Source organism: Fopius arisanus, unplaced genomic scaffold (genome assembly GCF_000806365.1).
Source record: "Fopius arisanus strain USDA-PBARC FA_bdor unplaced genomic scaffold, ASM80636v1 scaffold00003, whole genome shotgun sequence".
In the NCBI taxonomy this organism is placed as follows: domain Eukaryota; kingdom Metazoa; phylum Arthropoda; class Insecta; order Hymenoptera; family Braconidae; genus Fopius; species Fopius arisanus.
In genome coordinates, this window is record NW_011887742.1 from 1,320,600 (window position 1) to 1,336,737 (window position 16,138).

Below are 16,138 nucleotides of genomic sequence, written 5' to 3' on the forward strand. Positions count from 1 at the left end.
GGCAACAGCCAATCCAATGTTTTTTTTTTTTTTTTTTGGGAGAGACTAACGTACGGCATTTAGAACACTCTCCAGGGAGTCATGAGCAATCCTATTGCGATATTCAATTGTTCACTGCATTGGGGACTGGTAAGAAGAGTAATTCAGTCTGCGAGGCCGAGGCATGGCAAATCCGAACGACTGGCGATGACTAGACGTATTTCTCAGTTGAGTTGAATTTTGGATGACATCGTGAGAATATTGATGGGTAGTAATGAGTATTGAACAATATTCTCCAGAGTACTGACGAATATCAGATCGGGTAATGAAAGCTTGGGAATATTTTCGGGGTTTTCACCGGGAAATTATTTTAGCCTCTCGGGGTTTCCTCATGTTTTTATATATATTTTTTTTAACGAATTAATTCAATCGGAATTGGAACCCCGAAAAAACAGTGCGCACGACACGCGGCTACTTCACAATTTATTTTCTCTTTTCAATTTAGCCATCATCTCTGTCTCGGTTTCGTACCAACTCCCACCACCCGTCTGACCGAATACCCACACACTATCACTTGAGAGCACTCACTTAAATCACGTACAGTTGATTACTGGGGGTGATTTTTTTGTCATTAGGGGAACGTTGGGACTCTTTGGGGCTTCTTTGCGACTTTTTTTGGGGGGGTTTTGACGTTTAATTCGGGGGGTTTTGCGGTCATGTCGTCCCGGCGTACTGTACTGTACTACACGCGGCCACGGTACAACACTAATACAGAGAAAAGTCGACCGGGGGAGAATCGCGCGTCTCCTCTGCTCATGTGCGAAAAAATCTGCAATACTGCCATCTGCACGATCGACGGAGAGTCTCGAGATTTGCGAATTTTTTTTTTGTGTCGGGGGACGGAGCAGCCGTGGGGGGAATCGGCCAAGGGCTCCTCCGTTTTTGCGAATGTGAATTTTTGATATTGCAGATTTTCGGAATAGGATTAAATGTCCTCTGGGTTAAGATATTGAGATTGAAACAATTATTGAAATTCAGGATAATTATCTGCACGCAGGGAAAATAGATTTTCGGGAAGAATTTGGTATTTTTGGAGTATTTTGGAAATTCCGGGAAATCCATTTCGGGTGCGACCAAATGATTCGGCAATTAATGAAAATCAATTTCAAGGTCGTTTAGGGTAGATTTACTTTTCTTGTCCAAAAGTGTGGATACATAGAAAATTAGCCATGAATTTCGGAATTTTTATTTGATATGAATAGTTAATGAAATTAATTTCACTGGAACTGGTTTCAGCGGAAGTACCCGGCATTGAAAATTTTTTTTTGTTTTGTCCTCCTGTTTGAAGATGATTATTAATTGGAGGCTCTGATTTTCGGAGTTCTTCGGACGTATTCGGGAATTTTAAGGGTATAAAGACATCTTTATGCAGACGATTTTCTCATTTTGAAGAAGGAGAATTTTTAAGATCGTGAGGTCATATTTGAATATTTAAACATTTCAAAAAAACATTGTAATCACTTAAATCTGTCCGTTATTTTTATTTTTATTCTCCGTTTACGTATAATAATATATATTTGCATTTCCACGTAAATATTATATATATTAATATCTGAATTTATTTAACTTTACTTTGTATCCTTAACTCTGATTTTGTTTATCCTCCATATATCATAAATTAAATAAATAACTTGACTGTGTTCTCTTCAATGGATTAAACAAAAATATTTTACAAAAGTTAATATAGCCATAGTTATGTGTTACCAGGTTTCAATTGAAATCTCTGTTGATTCATTGCATCCATCACTATAAATTTTTAATCTGTTCGAGAGCAGGAGAACCACATCCACAGTTCCAGTCCGAAGACTCGGAAAAAAAAATGTCGAGACAAGAATTAAATTCCATTTCACGACTCACGAGTCAGAAAGAGAAAAATTAAAAAAGACGTTTGATATCACTCAGTCAAACAAATAATTTAAAAAATGTTCACAAAAATTCAATTCACATTCGATAAAATAAAGTGAAGTCACACGAGAGAATAAATGATTGCATAATATTGAATTGAAACTTGATAAAAATTAGATGAATACAAAAGGAAGAAAAATACAAACATAAATTTTTCTTCTCGCGATGATTTGGCGATGGAATTTAAAGACTATAATCGTGCGAGATATCTGAAAAAATGACTACTGCCTGCTTCCAGGTATCGAATTGCTTCTCTCCGCTTTATTTTTATTCTGCTTCCAGATTTTATTGACTCATTTGGCAATCGAGTCGATAAAGACCACTAGGCAATGCTGGTACCGTCGTTTATTTTTTTTTCGTCATAAATTTATCCCTTTTGCTGTTTTTTTTTCCCCTTGTTTTTACATGCAACTATGTGTGGCGTTTGGCTACAAATGTGAACTGGGCTGCTGTTGCTCGTAGAATAGAACGTAGGCTTCACTGGATATAACCGAACTAGCTGATACTGGTGATACACGACTGTCATTGTACTCGTGCCACTCGCCTGAGTATGGATGCTTGCAGTAGGCAGTATAGTGGCCAGAGTAAGGAGTACCAGAATGATTAGCAACACCATAGAGATTGTAAGTGCAGCCCTGTACGTCTGGGGCAGCGAAGGCACTGAGATCCAAGCCTGTAAGGGGAAAATCCACCAGGACACTTAATTTCGCCCGGAATCTCTCGGTGGGAGAGAATCTCTTCAAATCTGAACTCATGATTAAGAAAGATTGATAGGTAAAGAGGAAACAATTGCCAATGTTAAAAAAAAATCTAATTGAAAAAACTTCCTAATCTTCATTATGATTTTTTTAAACTCTAAAATTAAAAATTTTTCACAGATTTTCTTCTGAAGATAACTTCTCTAAAATCCTGAATAATGATTTATAATTTATTACTTCAGGATATTTTTTAATCTCAAACTGTGAGAAGAGTTGATAGAATAAGTGAAAGAATAATATTTAAAAAATTGAGCTCAGGTCAAGCATATTGAAAAAATTAATAAAAAAAAATAAAAATCGAAAGCATTTGAATATAAAATTTTGGAAAATAACGATTGCTGGTTGTAAAAATTTTAGAAAAGGATACGAATGACGAGAATCTTTGGGAACTTCTGAATTCCAAAGCTTTTGGTGCACTTTCTCCTCATCTGACACTTGGAACACGTTGGTTTTTCATCGCCATCCATCACCTCGGCCTTGGTGAAGTGCTCAAGACACTGATTGAGCTTGACAGTGCCAGTCCTCACGGGTATTGGTAGACTGAGATCCCAGAATGGATCGAGTGTCACAGATACGTGATCGCAGGAGGTGCAGGTCAAGGAGGAACGCAATTGTCCAACGAAAACGTCCACTATCGTGCTGTCCTCACTGCGAAGATAGCGTTTCCAGCTCTCTGTCGCCTTTAGACTGTCCCTGAACCAATAACCAAAAAGTAAAAACCATTAAAATAACGAGCAAAAAGCCACTCCTCAAAAGACAAACGAGACTTTGAATAAAAATCATATTTGTACTTATAATTTACTATTAAACTTTACTGAATGAAAAAGGCATTTTCCCTGGATTAAAATGAAGAAATGGGAATGAAAAAGGATAACTCACGAGTAGTGATCCGGTATGTCAGTCAATATTGGCGTTGGCTTGATGGTAACTCTATTGACATCCTCATGAAGACCTTCCAGCAAATACCTAAGGAACTCTTGAGCATCCTGCTGTGCATAGCCCATGAATCTCGGAGCAAATCTCTGTATCTGGCTCTTGAGTGCCGTTGTATTGACAACCCTCTCACCACTGCCCTCCCACAGTTCATGTATGACCTGGGCAAAGGATTTTATCAGGGCACCCTTCATACTCGACGTCGTTGTGTTTATATCGTTTAAGTACTGCTCGTTTCGCAGATACTCGAGGAGAGGTCGAGTGTTGCTCAGACATTGGATGACGCTGTTCATGAAACACTGCAAACAGAAGTAAGAATAAATACTGGAGGCACATCCTGTGCTTGAGACGACGAAAAATCTTCTGAACAGATTATTTTCTGAATATTCACGTTTCCTCTCTAAACAATTCAACGAGAACTTTGACAATTTATCGAAATCAAATTGTTGATTTGAAAAAAAAAAACTCACTGTATTTCCAATATTCCTCAATCCATTCAGCCCATATCCCTCGTCCCTTCTCCCAGTGATTCTGCTCCTGGCAGGTTTGGTCGAGCTCTCCTCCTGCAATACGAAAATCGTCATCAAGCAACCACCGAAAATCTCTCATCGATCTGATCACCAAAGGACGTCTGCCCTCGACCTCTGGCTTTCCCAAAATCATTAGCCACGGATTAAAACCAATTGCGTCACACAGAAGCCAAAAAAAAGAGTAGAACAGATTAAAATCCACTGTACATCATAAAAACATAAAGGACTCCACTCACCTTGACCCTCACAGTCCTGGATATAGCGACTACATAGTGATATCTCGTGTCATGAATTTTTAAAGTGCTAAGGGGTGTGACAATTCCAAGAAAAAAAGCTAAACCAAAACCGAGAGCTGCTGCAGTCCAAGCTGACCACAGGCACCAGTTTATTACTTGAACAAGAGCCAGTTTACGTGAAAAATAATCAGCGATCCAACGAGTGCATCGCCAGATGGCGGCATAATATAAAAAAATGCAAGTTGATCTATCAAATTATTTTGAAAATTCTTGTCAACCCTCGAGGGGCACGAAATCCCTGATTAAAGCTATCGACGATGGAGATCGGTGGAGAGTCCGTTGATATAACTTCTTGGACAAGTAACCGTGAAAAACGAACAGTTAGAACTGACTGTTCCACTGGGAAAACCGCCGTATTCTATTAATAAAAAGAGTCGATCTGAGCTTTAAGAGCGTTAGACTGGGATTTCGAAACATTTGAAGATAAGTTATAGACGGATTTTAACCTTTGGTGGGTCCAAATGGCTCATGTTCTCCTCAAGCCCATTTCACTCGGTTTTTTTAATACACCAGACAATACTCACGGTTTCACTCAAGACAGAAACTAAAGATAGATGGAATATCGCTCATGGTTACTCTACCAATGTTTTTATTTTATCACAGGCAAAAACACAAATTCCAAGCGATGAATTTTCACTCTCCTCATAATCGAGAGAACTCAACTTTTGTGTTGTCCGCGGTATTTAATATCGACAAAACTCAAATCAATGGTTTTATGAAACATTTGGAATTTTAAATAATTGATAATCCACGTGCCACTGACCAAAAATGTCGTACCAACAGCAGAGACCATTATCCCTTTATGATTCCAAATGCTGTCGTCTCAGACCTCGAAAATGTAATCGGGTACCACCGAGGACCGATTATTCAAGCCCACTGCCAACGTTAAATGTCGACCTGGCTTATTGCTCAATAACTAAACTGTGATCACTGCCAAAATGAGTAATTGGGCGGGGATTTCGTTGTCAAAATTTTTATAATTGCCACATTTCTAGGGAACGAACCGTTCCTTTTGGACTATCCCATTACTTCACCTATAAATTCCCCATAGATCACCATCCAAATAAATAAATTAACACCACCAAACTGGCATGACAAAATACGTCGAATTTTACCTCTTCAACATCGATTAATCCCAAACCTACTGATTTTATGAGAAATCAAAAGACTTTTTCCCAAAAAAACAATCAGTTGCAAAAAAGTCCACTATAATTTCTCCCTTGACTCAATACTAGTCGGGATAAATCGATCATCACTAAGAAACATGTATGTCATTTTACTGAATCCATTAATAACTATTGATAAAATATTTATAAAAATTGAAATTTAAAGTTGATAAGCTCAGAAGCAATGGATAATAATGAAAAACCACAGCAAAAAAAAATACTCACAATAGAATCAGCGAGGCCCCGATAAATTGCCTGATGAACCCCAACGGGTCCACTGGTGCCAGTAGAGGTCCCTCCATTCTCCCCAAGTGGTTCATTCCATCCAAAAATATGATTCCTCTTGGAGGTGGACGGTTTTGAGGAATCCTCCCCATGATTACCAGCTGGTCTTCCAGTCACCCTGAGGCCGTTCTCACCACCCTTCCCATAAGAATTCACAGCGATTCCCTCTCCCTCGCACCCATTCGGACGCTTACAACACTCCTGTGCATTATTGTTAGTCAACAGCTCATTATTATCATTAGTCGTGTCTTTCCAAGCTCTATCACGATTATTAGTAGCTGTTAGATTAATCTCAGACACTGGTGACTCTGATCCACACCAACCAGAGTCAGTTGGTGATGACAAACTCGACGACGACGACGACGACGTCACCTCTTGCTTATGATTATCATCAATTTTCACGCCATTGCAATTAACATTAAACTCACCATTATCGTTATTATTAGCATTACTATCACTCTCATCGATTGTTGTATTAATAGCACAACGTTCATTGCACTGTTGGCTCTTTGTTACCTCGTGGTGGCTCTTGGGGCAATCGACATCGTCATGACCAAGGGATATGCTGCTCAGCGGTGTACTACGACGTTTTGCCTGTCTTGACCATCTGTCACTGTGTATCGAGTCCCTCTCATCACCACCATACAGCTCAGCTGATATCGGTGTGTACGATGGTTTGTAGTGTCCATTAACTGGTGTTGTCTCACGATTGCTTGATATATTTGGTACGTAATTTGTGGGTGAGTATTTCTGGTAGAACTCGTCCGGTGTTAATTTTGATGTTGGGGTTGTCGTACGTTCACGTGTACTCGAGGTTGATGAGACCGTTGATGAGGCTGATGAGTTGCCTGTGGACGAGTACTTTGGGAGACTAGTTGTCGACAGTGAGACAACTGCACTCGTGTCGCTGTACGACGAGACTGACCTGTAAAAATTTCACTGGATTTCAATGAGTTTTGGTGGCACATGTGCGTTAGTCTTTGGGAATGTTGGGCTGGGGTCCAAGGGCTCTTATGCAATCGGTTTTAGGTGTTGGCATCGCCAGGGGCAGCTCTTCAGGGCATTTTGGGTGATGAGCTTTATTGATTTGGGGGAAGGGGTTGTCGGTTTTTTTCTTTTGTTTTGTTGTTGGAAGGGCTTTTGTCCCCGACATCTTGAGATCACGGAGTTTTCGGGATGATTTTGCAGACGTAAATATTGGGGTAGTGCACTGGGCAGGCGCAATCAATCGATGGGGCTCTCTGGGGGAAGGGGATGCGGATGTTCAGGATTTTCGAGTGGGGGAGGAGCAATGGATCATTGGTGGTAGGGATGTCGAGATTTAATGACTGGATTCGATGGCTCTATAATCTCGGGTCGATGGGGTTGTCGATTTTCAGGAGACTGCGGAGATGGGATTGACGATCTGTCGTAAATCTCGTGTTTATGACGCCATTTGTTTTAGAGAGATGGGGTAGGTTTTGTAGATGCGCTTTCAGAGATTGGGGGTAATAAAGTTTTTCATTGAAAACGGAGATAATGCTGAGATGGATTTTGGTTTTGTGAAGTATTATTTTTTTATAAGAGATATGGAAATCCTTATATGGATTACTTATATGTTTTGAAATTCGAGACTCTCGAATTTCAACTCCTGAAATTCAGCAATTGTAACGCAGAAATTTGAACTCGAAATTAAATGAATTTCTGGTGAAATCTCTATTTAATTCTGATTTTGTGTTTAAATAGAATGATTTACGGGACAACACTTCTGATATAAATAAAACAGTATAAATGATTAATGAAAAAATATAAAAAACCATGAAAGAAACAAATTTTGCAATAAAATGGAAATTGAATGAATTTTTTATGAGAGTCTGGACGAGTACTAGCATCAGTTTCACTTGCAAGTAAATCTCGAGCCGTCAAAGGGATCAGAGCTGTTTAGTTTTCACGTTATTGTTCACACCCTTCGAGGGGTGATGCCTGACGAGTGAATGAAGAAGAAACAGCCACCTGGTGAAATTTCATAATTATGCCAGTGACGAGTGTCGTGGTCATGACCTTCTTTTCATCCCTCCACGTAAGAAATACACACAGGGATGAGAGAAAATATTGAATGAAGGACTTCCCCTCACCAGTTCCTAGACCACTAATCGGCTAATGCTGTTGTGACAGTGCAGGAGGTTTTGCGACTAGCTCTCGTGGTCTTGTCTTACGAACAAAACTCAGTGAATCCAGTTGGACTTGTTTTACAGGGACGGCCCCAAAATACTGAAGATTTGACCGTGTCAAGAATGCAAGTGTGACCTAGAGCCCCTTCAATACCACTCTTGAAACGTTTTATTTATTTTTCCCTCTTTTCTCCGCATCTTCCTTTTATTTCTTCACTCGGTCCCTCTCTCTCCATTTTTTTTTTATTCGCTAGGCCAGGTCGTGGCCTAGAGCCTTTAGATCTGAGGCGTCAACGCAGTGGACCCTTAATTGGATCATTGTGGCAGCAAATGGGGACAAAAGCCATGACCGTAGCTTTGTCGTTCTCTCAGTTGTTCGGTACCTCAGAATGCGCATGCTTTCGGCTTTCCTTCTACACCATTTTCACTGGATTATTCGCTTTACCGAGGATGGATGACAGTTTTCGAAAGGGGCACTGTATTCTCACACGCTTGTTTTCTATGGAGAATTTAACAATGGAGGGAAGGAGAAATTAATGTTGGAGAAGATTATTGCCATATGAATACGAAATTGCTGAATTTAAGGTGAGGGCTCTGTCTTGCCTGCTGAAAGATGTGATTAAATGTTTTCATGGAAATGGCAAGCTCTTGGTAAAGAATTCAATGTTGAGGAAGAGAAATCTTGGGATCATTTTGTTTTGTGTGCAATATTAAAATTTTAAATCACTTCACTCTATCATAAATCTGCGAAAACGTAAATCAAAATGAAGAACGTAATAAACGAAAAGTAAAAACTTGGGCAACAAAGTAAACAAGAAATACTGAATTGAATGAAACTCCAATTAATTACAGGTTCTTGCTGCAAAGTGAATGGCAAGAGATTTTCCTGAGACATGAGAAAGGTGAAAAAAATGGTAGGAAACGATTAGAATTCCTGCAAAACCCTCCACTTATCGCGTTCGCATTCTCTCGATTATTTATTCCCCATTTCCATTGACATAAACCGTCTCAGGAGGTGCAATGGCCCCTCAACGATCAGTCGTATCCTGAATCGTTTGAATGAAGTGAAAGGGATACGTATTCAGTATTCATTGAGCAATTTTTACCTAGGTGGAGAACAGTGGATTCTCCTCGGTGGTAATCGATAACTCGATGTTGTCGTTGTGGAGTAGTTGCACTCCAATGTGCCCATGGGACCGCGAAATGAATTGAATTTAGTGGTTGTCGTTGAACTGCCAATTCCAGATGTTGTTGTTGTGCTATTTGTACTGGAGTATCTTCGATTTGGCGATAATGTAGCCATTGGCTTTGCACCGTATACTGCTACTGCACCTGGATGTCCACTGCGATGGTATGACATTGCACTGAGGTGGTGAAGTGCAATCAGTTGACACCCAGTTCAGTATCCCCTGAAAAAAATTCAAATCATTATAAATAATAATTATATTACTTCCAATCTAAAATACTCAAAGCCCCAACGACGATTGACAATTTTCAGTCGAAATTAATAAATAATAAATCAAATTAATTTTGAACAATTATCCACGACTGATTTTTTTATGAGGTTGGAATTAATATTTGTACACGAGAATCGATTTTTTCTTAGGTGAAGTCAAATTAATTTATAATTAATTATTTTTTTAAGGAATCATTGGCGATAATTATTGAAAATAATTGGTTCGAGTTTCACCAATATCTCCCGGAAATGAAAGAACCGAAAAATATTTATTTATCAACAATTCATTCGAATAATCGTCCGTAATTAAATAATAATTAAAATAAATTAGAGATTTATCAACAGCTAATGATCCAGTTTGAAATGATTTTTTATCGCTAGTACATTCTGAACTCTTACTCCACAATTATTCCCTCATGGTGGCTCAAGAGATAAATCCAAAAATCAACCTAGAAATAAACCTTGAATTGTCCCCAACCATTTCAATTGAAATTCAATGCTACGAAATCCTTGAATTGACCCTTTTACGAAGTATGAATTCAAAATGGTGCTTCGATAAGGCAGTGGCCAAGGACATGGCATTGGAGATCTCGAGCAGAGCGACGTATCCAAGGACCCCTTGAATTTATGGATCTTCTTGAAAAACCACCAACTGATGAACATACGAAAGACCACAAATTCTCTCCTCATCCAGCAATCCCCTCTCGACAATGAGTTTTAGTGGATTCATTTAGTGGCTGACCTACTTAGCGCCTCTCATACACCAACTTGCTGGAATTATTTTTAAAAATAGCACCACTACTCTTTTCGATAATACTACGAGCACGCGATCCCAGGGTGAAATGATGAGACGAGTTGTAGTGGAAAAAATTCACCACTTGTCTCGGTACACTCTCTATTTCTCGAAATGTAACTTCAAACAAGAAGGTCGTAGCAATCGCGTGATGAAGCGATTTCTCAGCCCTCCTCATATATTTATTTCTATCTTTTTATATTGAGTGCTGTGCAATTGTCGAGCCACTCGCTGTAAATGTTTCCACAATTGCTAAACTATTGCTGTCCCAGTTAGTCACTTTTAGTCATCCGCGTTTTGAGGAGTTATTGCCGTTATCTTCTCATTTTTCAAATTTTTAAAATATATTCCTGAGAAATCGTCGATAAAATTGACGTGGAAAAATCATGTGTTTCTAATTTTTATTATTATTCAATGTCTCACAAAGTTTCATCACCGTTCAAGAATTTTTTGACGTGCTAAATAAATTTTTGGAAAAAATCAGAACTAATTGTCATGATTGTCTCGTTTCCTTTTTCATTGGCAAGGCCAAACTCATTACGATCTTCGAAAGCTAGTTTTAATTAATGAATCATGGAATAATTCTGTGTCGTCTGACTCTAACTTCATGAGTCAGTGATAGAAAAATATAAAATTGAAAAATAAAAAAAGTTGAGCTGAACCGTAAAAAAAAACAATTCGTTGGAAAAGTTTGTTGGAGATTTTGGAAATCTATAAAGCAATTCCCTGTAATGAAGGAAAAAGTCTAAAGCCTGGAAAACTTGTTTCATAATTTCAGAGAAGTTTTTCACTTTGTGTACACTTGCCTACAATTTTTATCGTACTACAGCTTAGAGTTTCAAGGATTTTCATAATTAAAATTCACAGTTTTATGGAAAAATCATTAGAAAGGGTGAATTCAAGGTTGATTATCGCTGAAAGCTGGTAGAAATCAGAATTATTCCGGTGAATATCTATATTTGCATGGACGACCTACAAAAAATATCTCGAAAGCAAACAAAAAAAAAATAGGACATGTGATCTTTCTCGTTAACTTCATAATTGAAGCGGCTTTGTCAGATGGTATGCAATGGATGAAGTAACTTGTTTGTTTCCTTGTTTCTCGGGTATTTATAGAGTTCTCCGATGAGTGGACACATGATTATATATTTGTTATTTGAAAATTCGAATTTCTCAATTATCCCATCGCCTAGGGGAAACTGATTGACAACTATCATGAGGCATGATCGATTCTTATCATTATCTACAAGAAATAAATAATACAGAATTAAAAAAAATTCTCTTGAGTCGATAAAACTCTAGAAATCAATTCAGAAATTATTCCGGGAATATTAATAAAATTGTTAACTATCAGCCCCAGTTAATTTCGAATGTTTGAACAATGAAGTACCAATTTCAGAAGAAATATATGGATTTCAGTATTATCTCAGTTGCAAGTCTTAAACCCACAGAATAGATTTCTAATTATTATCAGATTACATATTTATTTCATTTAAGTAGTGCTCATTAGTAATGATGAATAAACATTTTTTGAGAGCTACAAGAATAAAATACTGATATGGGAAATTGTTTCTGGCTTGACACATATTTTCACCCATCGCTGAATGAAGGAAAAAAAAAACTAGAAACCCAACAAACCGGAGTCATTAATCCGACCCAACAAAAGACACCGAGTGATTCACACGTGTTGGAAAGTATACTTAAATAAATTCCAAAGGTTTCAAGCAGAATCTCCTGAGTAGTGGCGACTTTCCAAATCTCTTCGGTGCACACAACTTGAGACTGTGAGGATTATCTATTTATAAAAACGCTTGATAATACGCAGTCACGAAAACATGTACCATGGGCGTCTTCGATCGTATGAAAATGTAATTCAAGCAAATAATAAAACGCGGAGAAATAAGCGCACTCGGGGATTATTTATTATTCGTTGTCTGATCAATTTATAATGCGGAAGTCTTGGGTGCCCCAGAGTGTTCCCTCACCACTGAGAATTCTCCATTTTCCCCCGGGAGCAATGGATGATTTATGGAATTTATCGCAACGACCTTCGTGTTTTATCCCAATTACGTAATTGTATGCATCGAACGATCAACTTTAACACGCCTCTGTTCTACCTAGACGAGGGAGTAGTAATTATGCTTTTTACTTGATTAAAAGCTGATGGAAAATTATTCATTTTCTTTCAAGTGTTTTTTTTTTATGAGATTAGAGTTAGTACTGATAGACGCGAACTGATTTTTTTCTGAGGAAGTTTATTTCACTTCTAATTAGTAACATCGGTGAAGAATTATTATCTATAGATAAAAAAAAACATGACAGAAAATTATTCATTTTCTCTCAATTCTTTTTTAATGGGGTTGGAGTGGGATTGGAATTAATATTGACCGACGAGAATAGATTTTTTTTCTCAAAGAAATAAATCAATTTTCTATTAATTTTTCCCAGAGAATTTTTCTAATGAAATTGAAGTTAATATTCTCATACGAGAATTTACGTTTTCTTGAACCAAGTCGATTTAATTTCTAATTAATATTTTTTGCAATTAATTTTGAAATTATTGCCGACATCTGAACTAAGGAGACAGAAAATAGTTTTTCTAAGATTCACAAATACTTTCCACCGACGAATGACAAATAATGGATTTAGAAAAAAAAAAAGAGTTATCGAAAAATCTGTACTGATCAATAAATAATCCTAAAAATCATGAATCAATAAAAAGAACTCCAATAACAAGAACAGAAGCTGTAAAAATAGTCACATCATTGACTCTTCCCTAGAACTGGCAACTCTCGAAAAACCCGTAAAAAAAAATGGATTACCCAGATGATTCAGCAAATGCCATGCACCTATCAAATAAAAGATATTTTAAGTATCAAGATGCCATAAGAAGCGTTCGCATTGGATTGGTGATCAAATGCCACAGGCGTTATTCAACTCTGTACATGCAACTGAAAACAGAAGAGATGCCGAGTGGGATGGGCACAACGAGTGTGACTGTAATCCACAGTACATATACGTTTTATTCGATCCCAAGACGAGGAGGAAGGGAATTACGTCATCGAGGATAAGCCTCGTTAACGTACAGATACTACAGCGAGATTAAACATTAATGTGCCACGTTTTACGCAACTGATTCAGGCCTTTTCTCGCATTCCGATAAAACGTTGATTCATGAATTTCTGTTTATATATTTATTTTTTACATCAGGGAGAAACACCAATAGCGAGTGCTGGCACTGTGCACTATCATAACATTTGGCTTGAATGGATTTTTTGTTGGGGAAGTGGATTCAAGAGGGTAGAACTGGGTAATCGATAAGGGTGCGTGCATTTGGAACGTTAGGGCCTCCATTTGTATTGGATTTTAGGTTTTATACTTCCCCATAGAAATCGGGTAATCCCTACAATTTTTTATTGCTCTTCGGGTACATCAACTTATTGTAATACGAAATGTCCGCAGGTGGCATTATATTATCAAGTGTTTGGTGATTTTGGGGTGCATTTAATGGAATCAATCAATTATTATCGCCATTTTTATTGGTTTTATCGTTTTTTTCCGGTTTTCTCTGCACATGACAAATGTTATTAGATGTGATTAGATTTTCATTACAACGCGGGATTTTTTAAATGTTTTTATTGCAATTTTAGTAGTTGTTTACGATGGACAAAATGACGTGGAAGTGACCGTAATATAGCGACGCAATACGAAGAAGACGATTTCTCACCTACTCAGGTGTTTTGCCTCTTGTTTGGTTTTATTATCTGACCCGGAAAATTCGATTTGGATAGCAAGGGCTTTGGAGAAAATCCAGAATGACAGGGGAGGGATGACTTTGCAGTGCTATTGATGAGGTCAGAATACATAGCACAACTTTGAGTTTATTTTTATAAAGTAGGAATGAGGGATTTCACTTCATGAGAAGTGAGTTTCGGGGGGATATCTCCGCTTGTAAGCCAGGCAGGAAATTTTTACAACAATATTTCTACAGCCCTACATCGCCGTAGTTTCACGAGAATTTTTAAGTCTCTGGTTAATTAATAGAGAATTATTTAAATTTCTGTTGCAGAAAGTTTACAACAGGCTTAGAAAAATGTTTTTTTTTAGTATTAAATATTTCCGGGAATCATGCTCTTAAAATTCAATCAAACCGCTCATTTGATTTTTTTCATTTTTTTTGTTGATTTCAGGGAAATCTAATTCATAATTCATCGTAATTACCGATTAATCTCGAAAATTGCGATTGCAGTCGATTATATGTCCGACAAAAATGCATTCAGCATTTTTTTTCTGAAAACCTACAGTTTTGGGATAAATCGATGCCCAATATTTCAAAATTCGTATCGATTTCTGATTTAAACTAAAAAAAAAATTCAAACTACTCCCCAGAATTTTTAAAGCATCCACATGTAACCTAACCCGTCCCCTGAAAACCGGTGAATTTTCACACGTGCTATTTTCTAAAATTACGTCTGAAAATTCGGCTTTCGTGTATTTTTGAATGTAGAAAGTAGAAATGGGATGATTCTCCGGTGTAATTTCGGAGCCGGAGAAAACGGATACAGATAGAATCGGGTGTAGGAAAATGACAGAAAATTTGCCGGGTGCCCCTTTATAACCTATGCGTCCCACGTCATTGCAACTATGACGTACCGATGAAAATACTCACAGCACTTTCGAGATTTCTCCACAAGTTTTTCCCACCTAAAATAATTTTACCCCAAGAAAACGCACCACAGATTGACTCCCACTTATCCCATCAAGCCCAAATAAAACCCATTCCCCATTCCCTCAAATTTTCTTTCCCATCTGCCTCATCCCTGATCTTCCCAATAAAACACGAAACCCAAATTAACATAATCGACCTTTGATCATGTCACTAGGAGTCTATTTGCTCGTTATTTATCTTTTTATGGAGTGAGCGGAGATTTATCGTTGTGCAATACCGAAGGCCAGGTCGATTGATTGATATTTTTCATTGATTTATCACTGAAACTCAAATCACCTCAATTTTATCATTTAATTTTTCCATTAATTTAGCACACTGTCTGATATTTACCTCTGAGACATTCAATACCGACGAAATAAAATTAGAGTAAAACCGAATTGAGAAGGGGACGTGCGCCTGCACCGCACCTCAGGACCGAACTAACCGGCGCGATTCACAAAATATATTCGATATAATGTGAGTAATCGAAGAAAATGGGGGGTTTTTAATCCACCACACACGACCGAGAATAAATATTTACCTTTCTCCGGGCGCTCCCCCTCGGTTTTAAAACACTCGGGGCTCTTTTCCCTTCCGACACACACCGTAAACTCCACACAACTACTCGCAATTGCGAGGGTTTTTTTTTTTTTTTTCAACCAGCAACGTGCGTACAAACAATATGGCCGACGCGAATACAAGGTTGCCGATTTTCTTGTTGATAATTCATTCTTTATTTTCACACTATACTATTATTACGGGGCATACCTTCTGCGCTAGCGCATCGTGGGTGAATAAGAATTTTTTCCCTTTTTTCTTTTGGGAACTGCCTCTGCTACTTCTCAATCTGTCGATTATCACTTGAACGTCGGCGCGAGTCAGCCCGACATCTCCCGGGAGTTTTCAAATTACTCTGGTTTTTCGTGGTCTTTCGCGGGCAGGTAGCAGCACCCGTCGGTACCAGCGGAATCACGAGATTTTTCAAGCAACCGGGAGTGGGGCATTGTGGGAAGATTGTTCGGAGCAGGGAATCCCTTTGTTATAACAACGAGAAATTAAATAAAAATGAGATATTGATGCAGGAATAAGAAGAAAGTGTTCAAATCTTTTTATTAATAT

The 16,138-nt window shown here is 38.0% G+C and overlaps 1 protein-coding gene across 4 annotated transcripts; it reads right to left on the bottom strand.

The window, feature by feature from the left end:
* Positions 1 to 1,615: 1,615 nt before the first annotated feature.
* Positions 1,616 to 15,885, bottom strand: LOC105269190 (ubiquitin carboxyl-terminal hydrolase 2). Of its 4 annotated transcripts, none has more exons than XM_011309263.1 (7): positions 15,788 to 15,885; positions 9,169 to 9,471; positions 5,853 to 6,837; positions 4,106 to 4,198; positions 3,582 to 3,934; positions 3,070 to 3,395; positions 1,616 to 2,689 (listed from the first exon to the last, which is right to left on the bottom strand). In XM_011309263.1, the coding sequence occupies exons 2-7, from the start codon at positions 9,420 to 9,422 to the stop codon at positions 2,373 to 2,375; spliced, it is 2,328 nt and encodes a 775-aa protein (XP_011307565.1). In that variant the 5' UTR covers positions 9,423 to 9,471; positions 15,788 to 15,885; the 3' UTR covers positions 1,616 to 2,372. The 4 variants fall into 4 exon arrangements, with proteins under 4 accessions (XP_011307565.1, XP_011307545.1, XP_011307573.1 ...); XM_011309243.1 differs by lacking the exon at positions 15,788 to 15,885 and adding an exon at positions 15,561 to 15,776; XM_011309271.1 differs by lacking the exon at positions 15,788 to 15,885 and adding an exon at positions 15,561 to 15,772 and having other exon boundaries at positions 6,429 to 6,837.
* Between the last annotated feature and the right edge of the window lie 253 nt (positions 15,886 to 16,138).

What these genes read in the sequence shown, in the direction of transcription:
- LOC105269190 (XM_011309263.1), bottom strand. Translation starts at nt 9,422, where the DNA reads ATGTCATACCATCGCAGTGGACATCCAGGTGCAGTAGCAGTATACGGT. An exon ending in GACATACCGGATCACTACTC is followed by an intron (nt 3,396 to 3,581) that starts GTGAGTTATCCT and finishes TTATTGGTTCAG; the next exon opens with GGACAGTCTAAAGGCGACAG. An exon ending in CCCAAAGATTCTCGTCATTC is followed by an intron (nt 2,690 to 3,069) that starts GTATCCTTTTCT and finishes TCATGAGTTCAG; the next exon opens with ATTTGAAGAGATTCTCTCCC.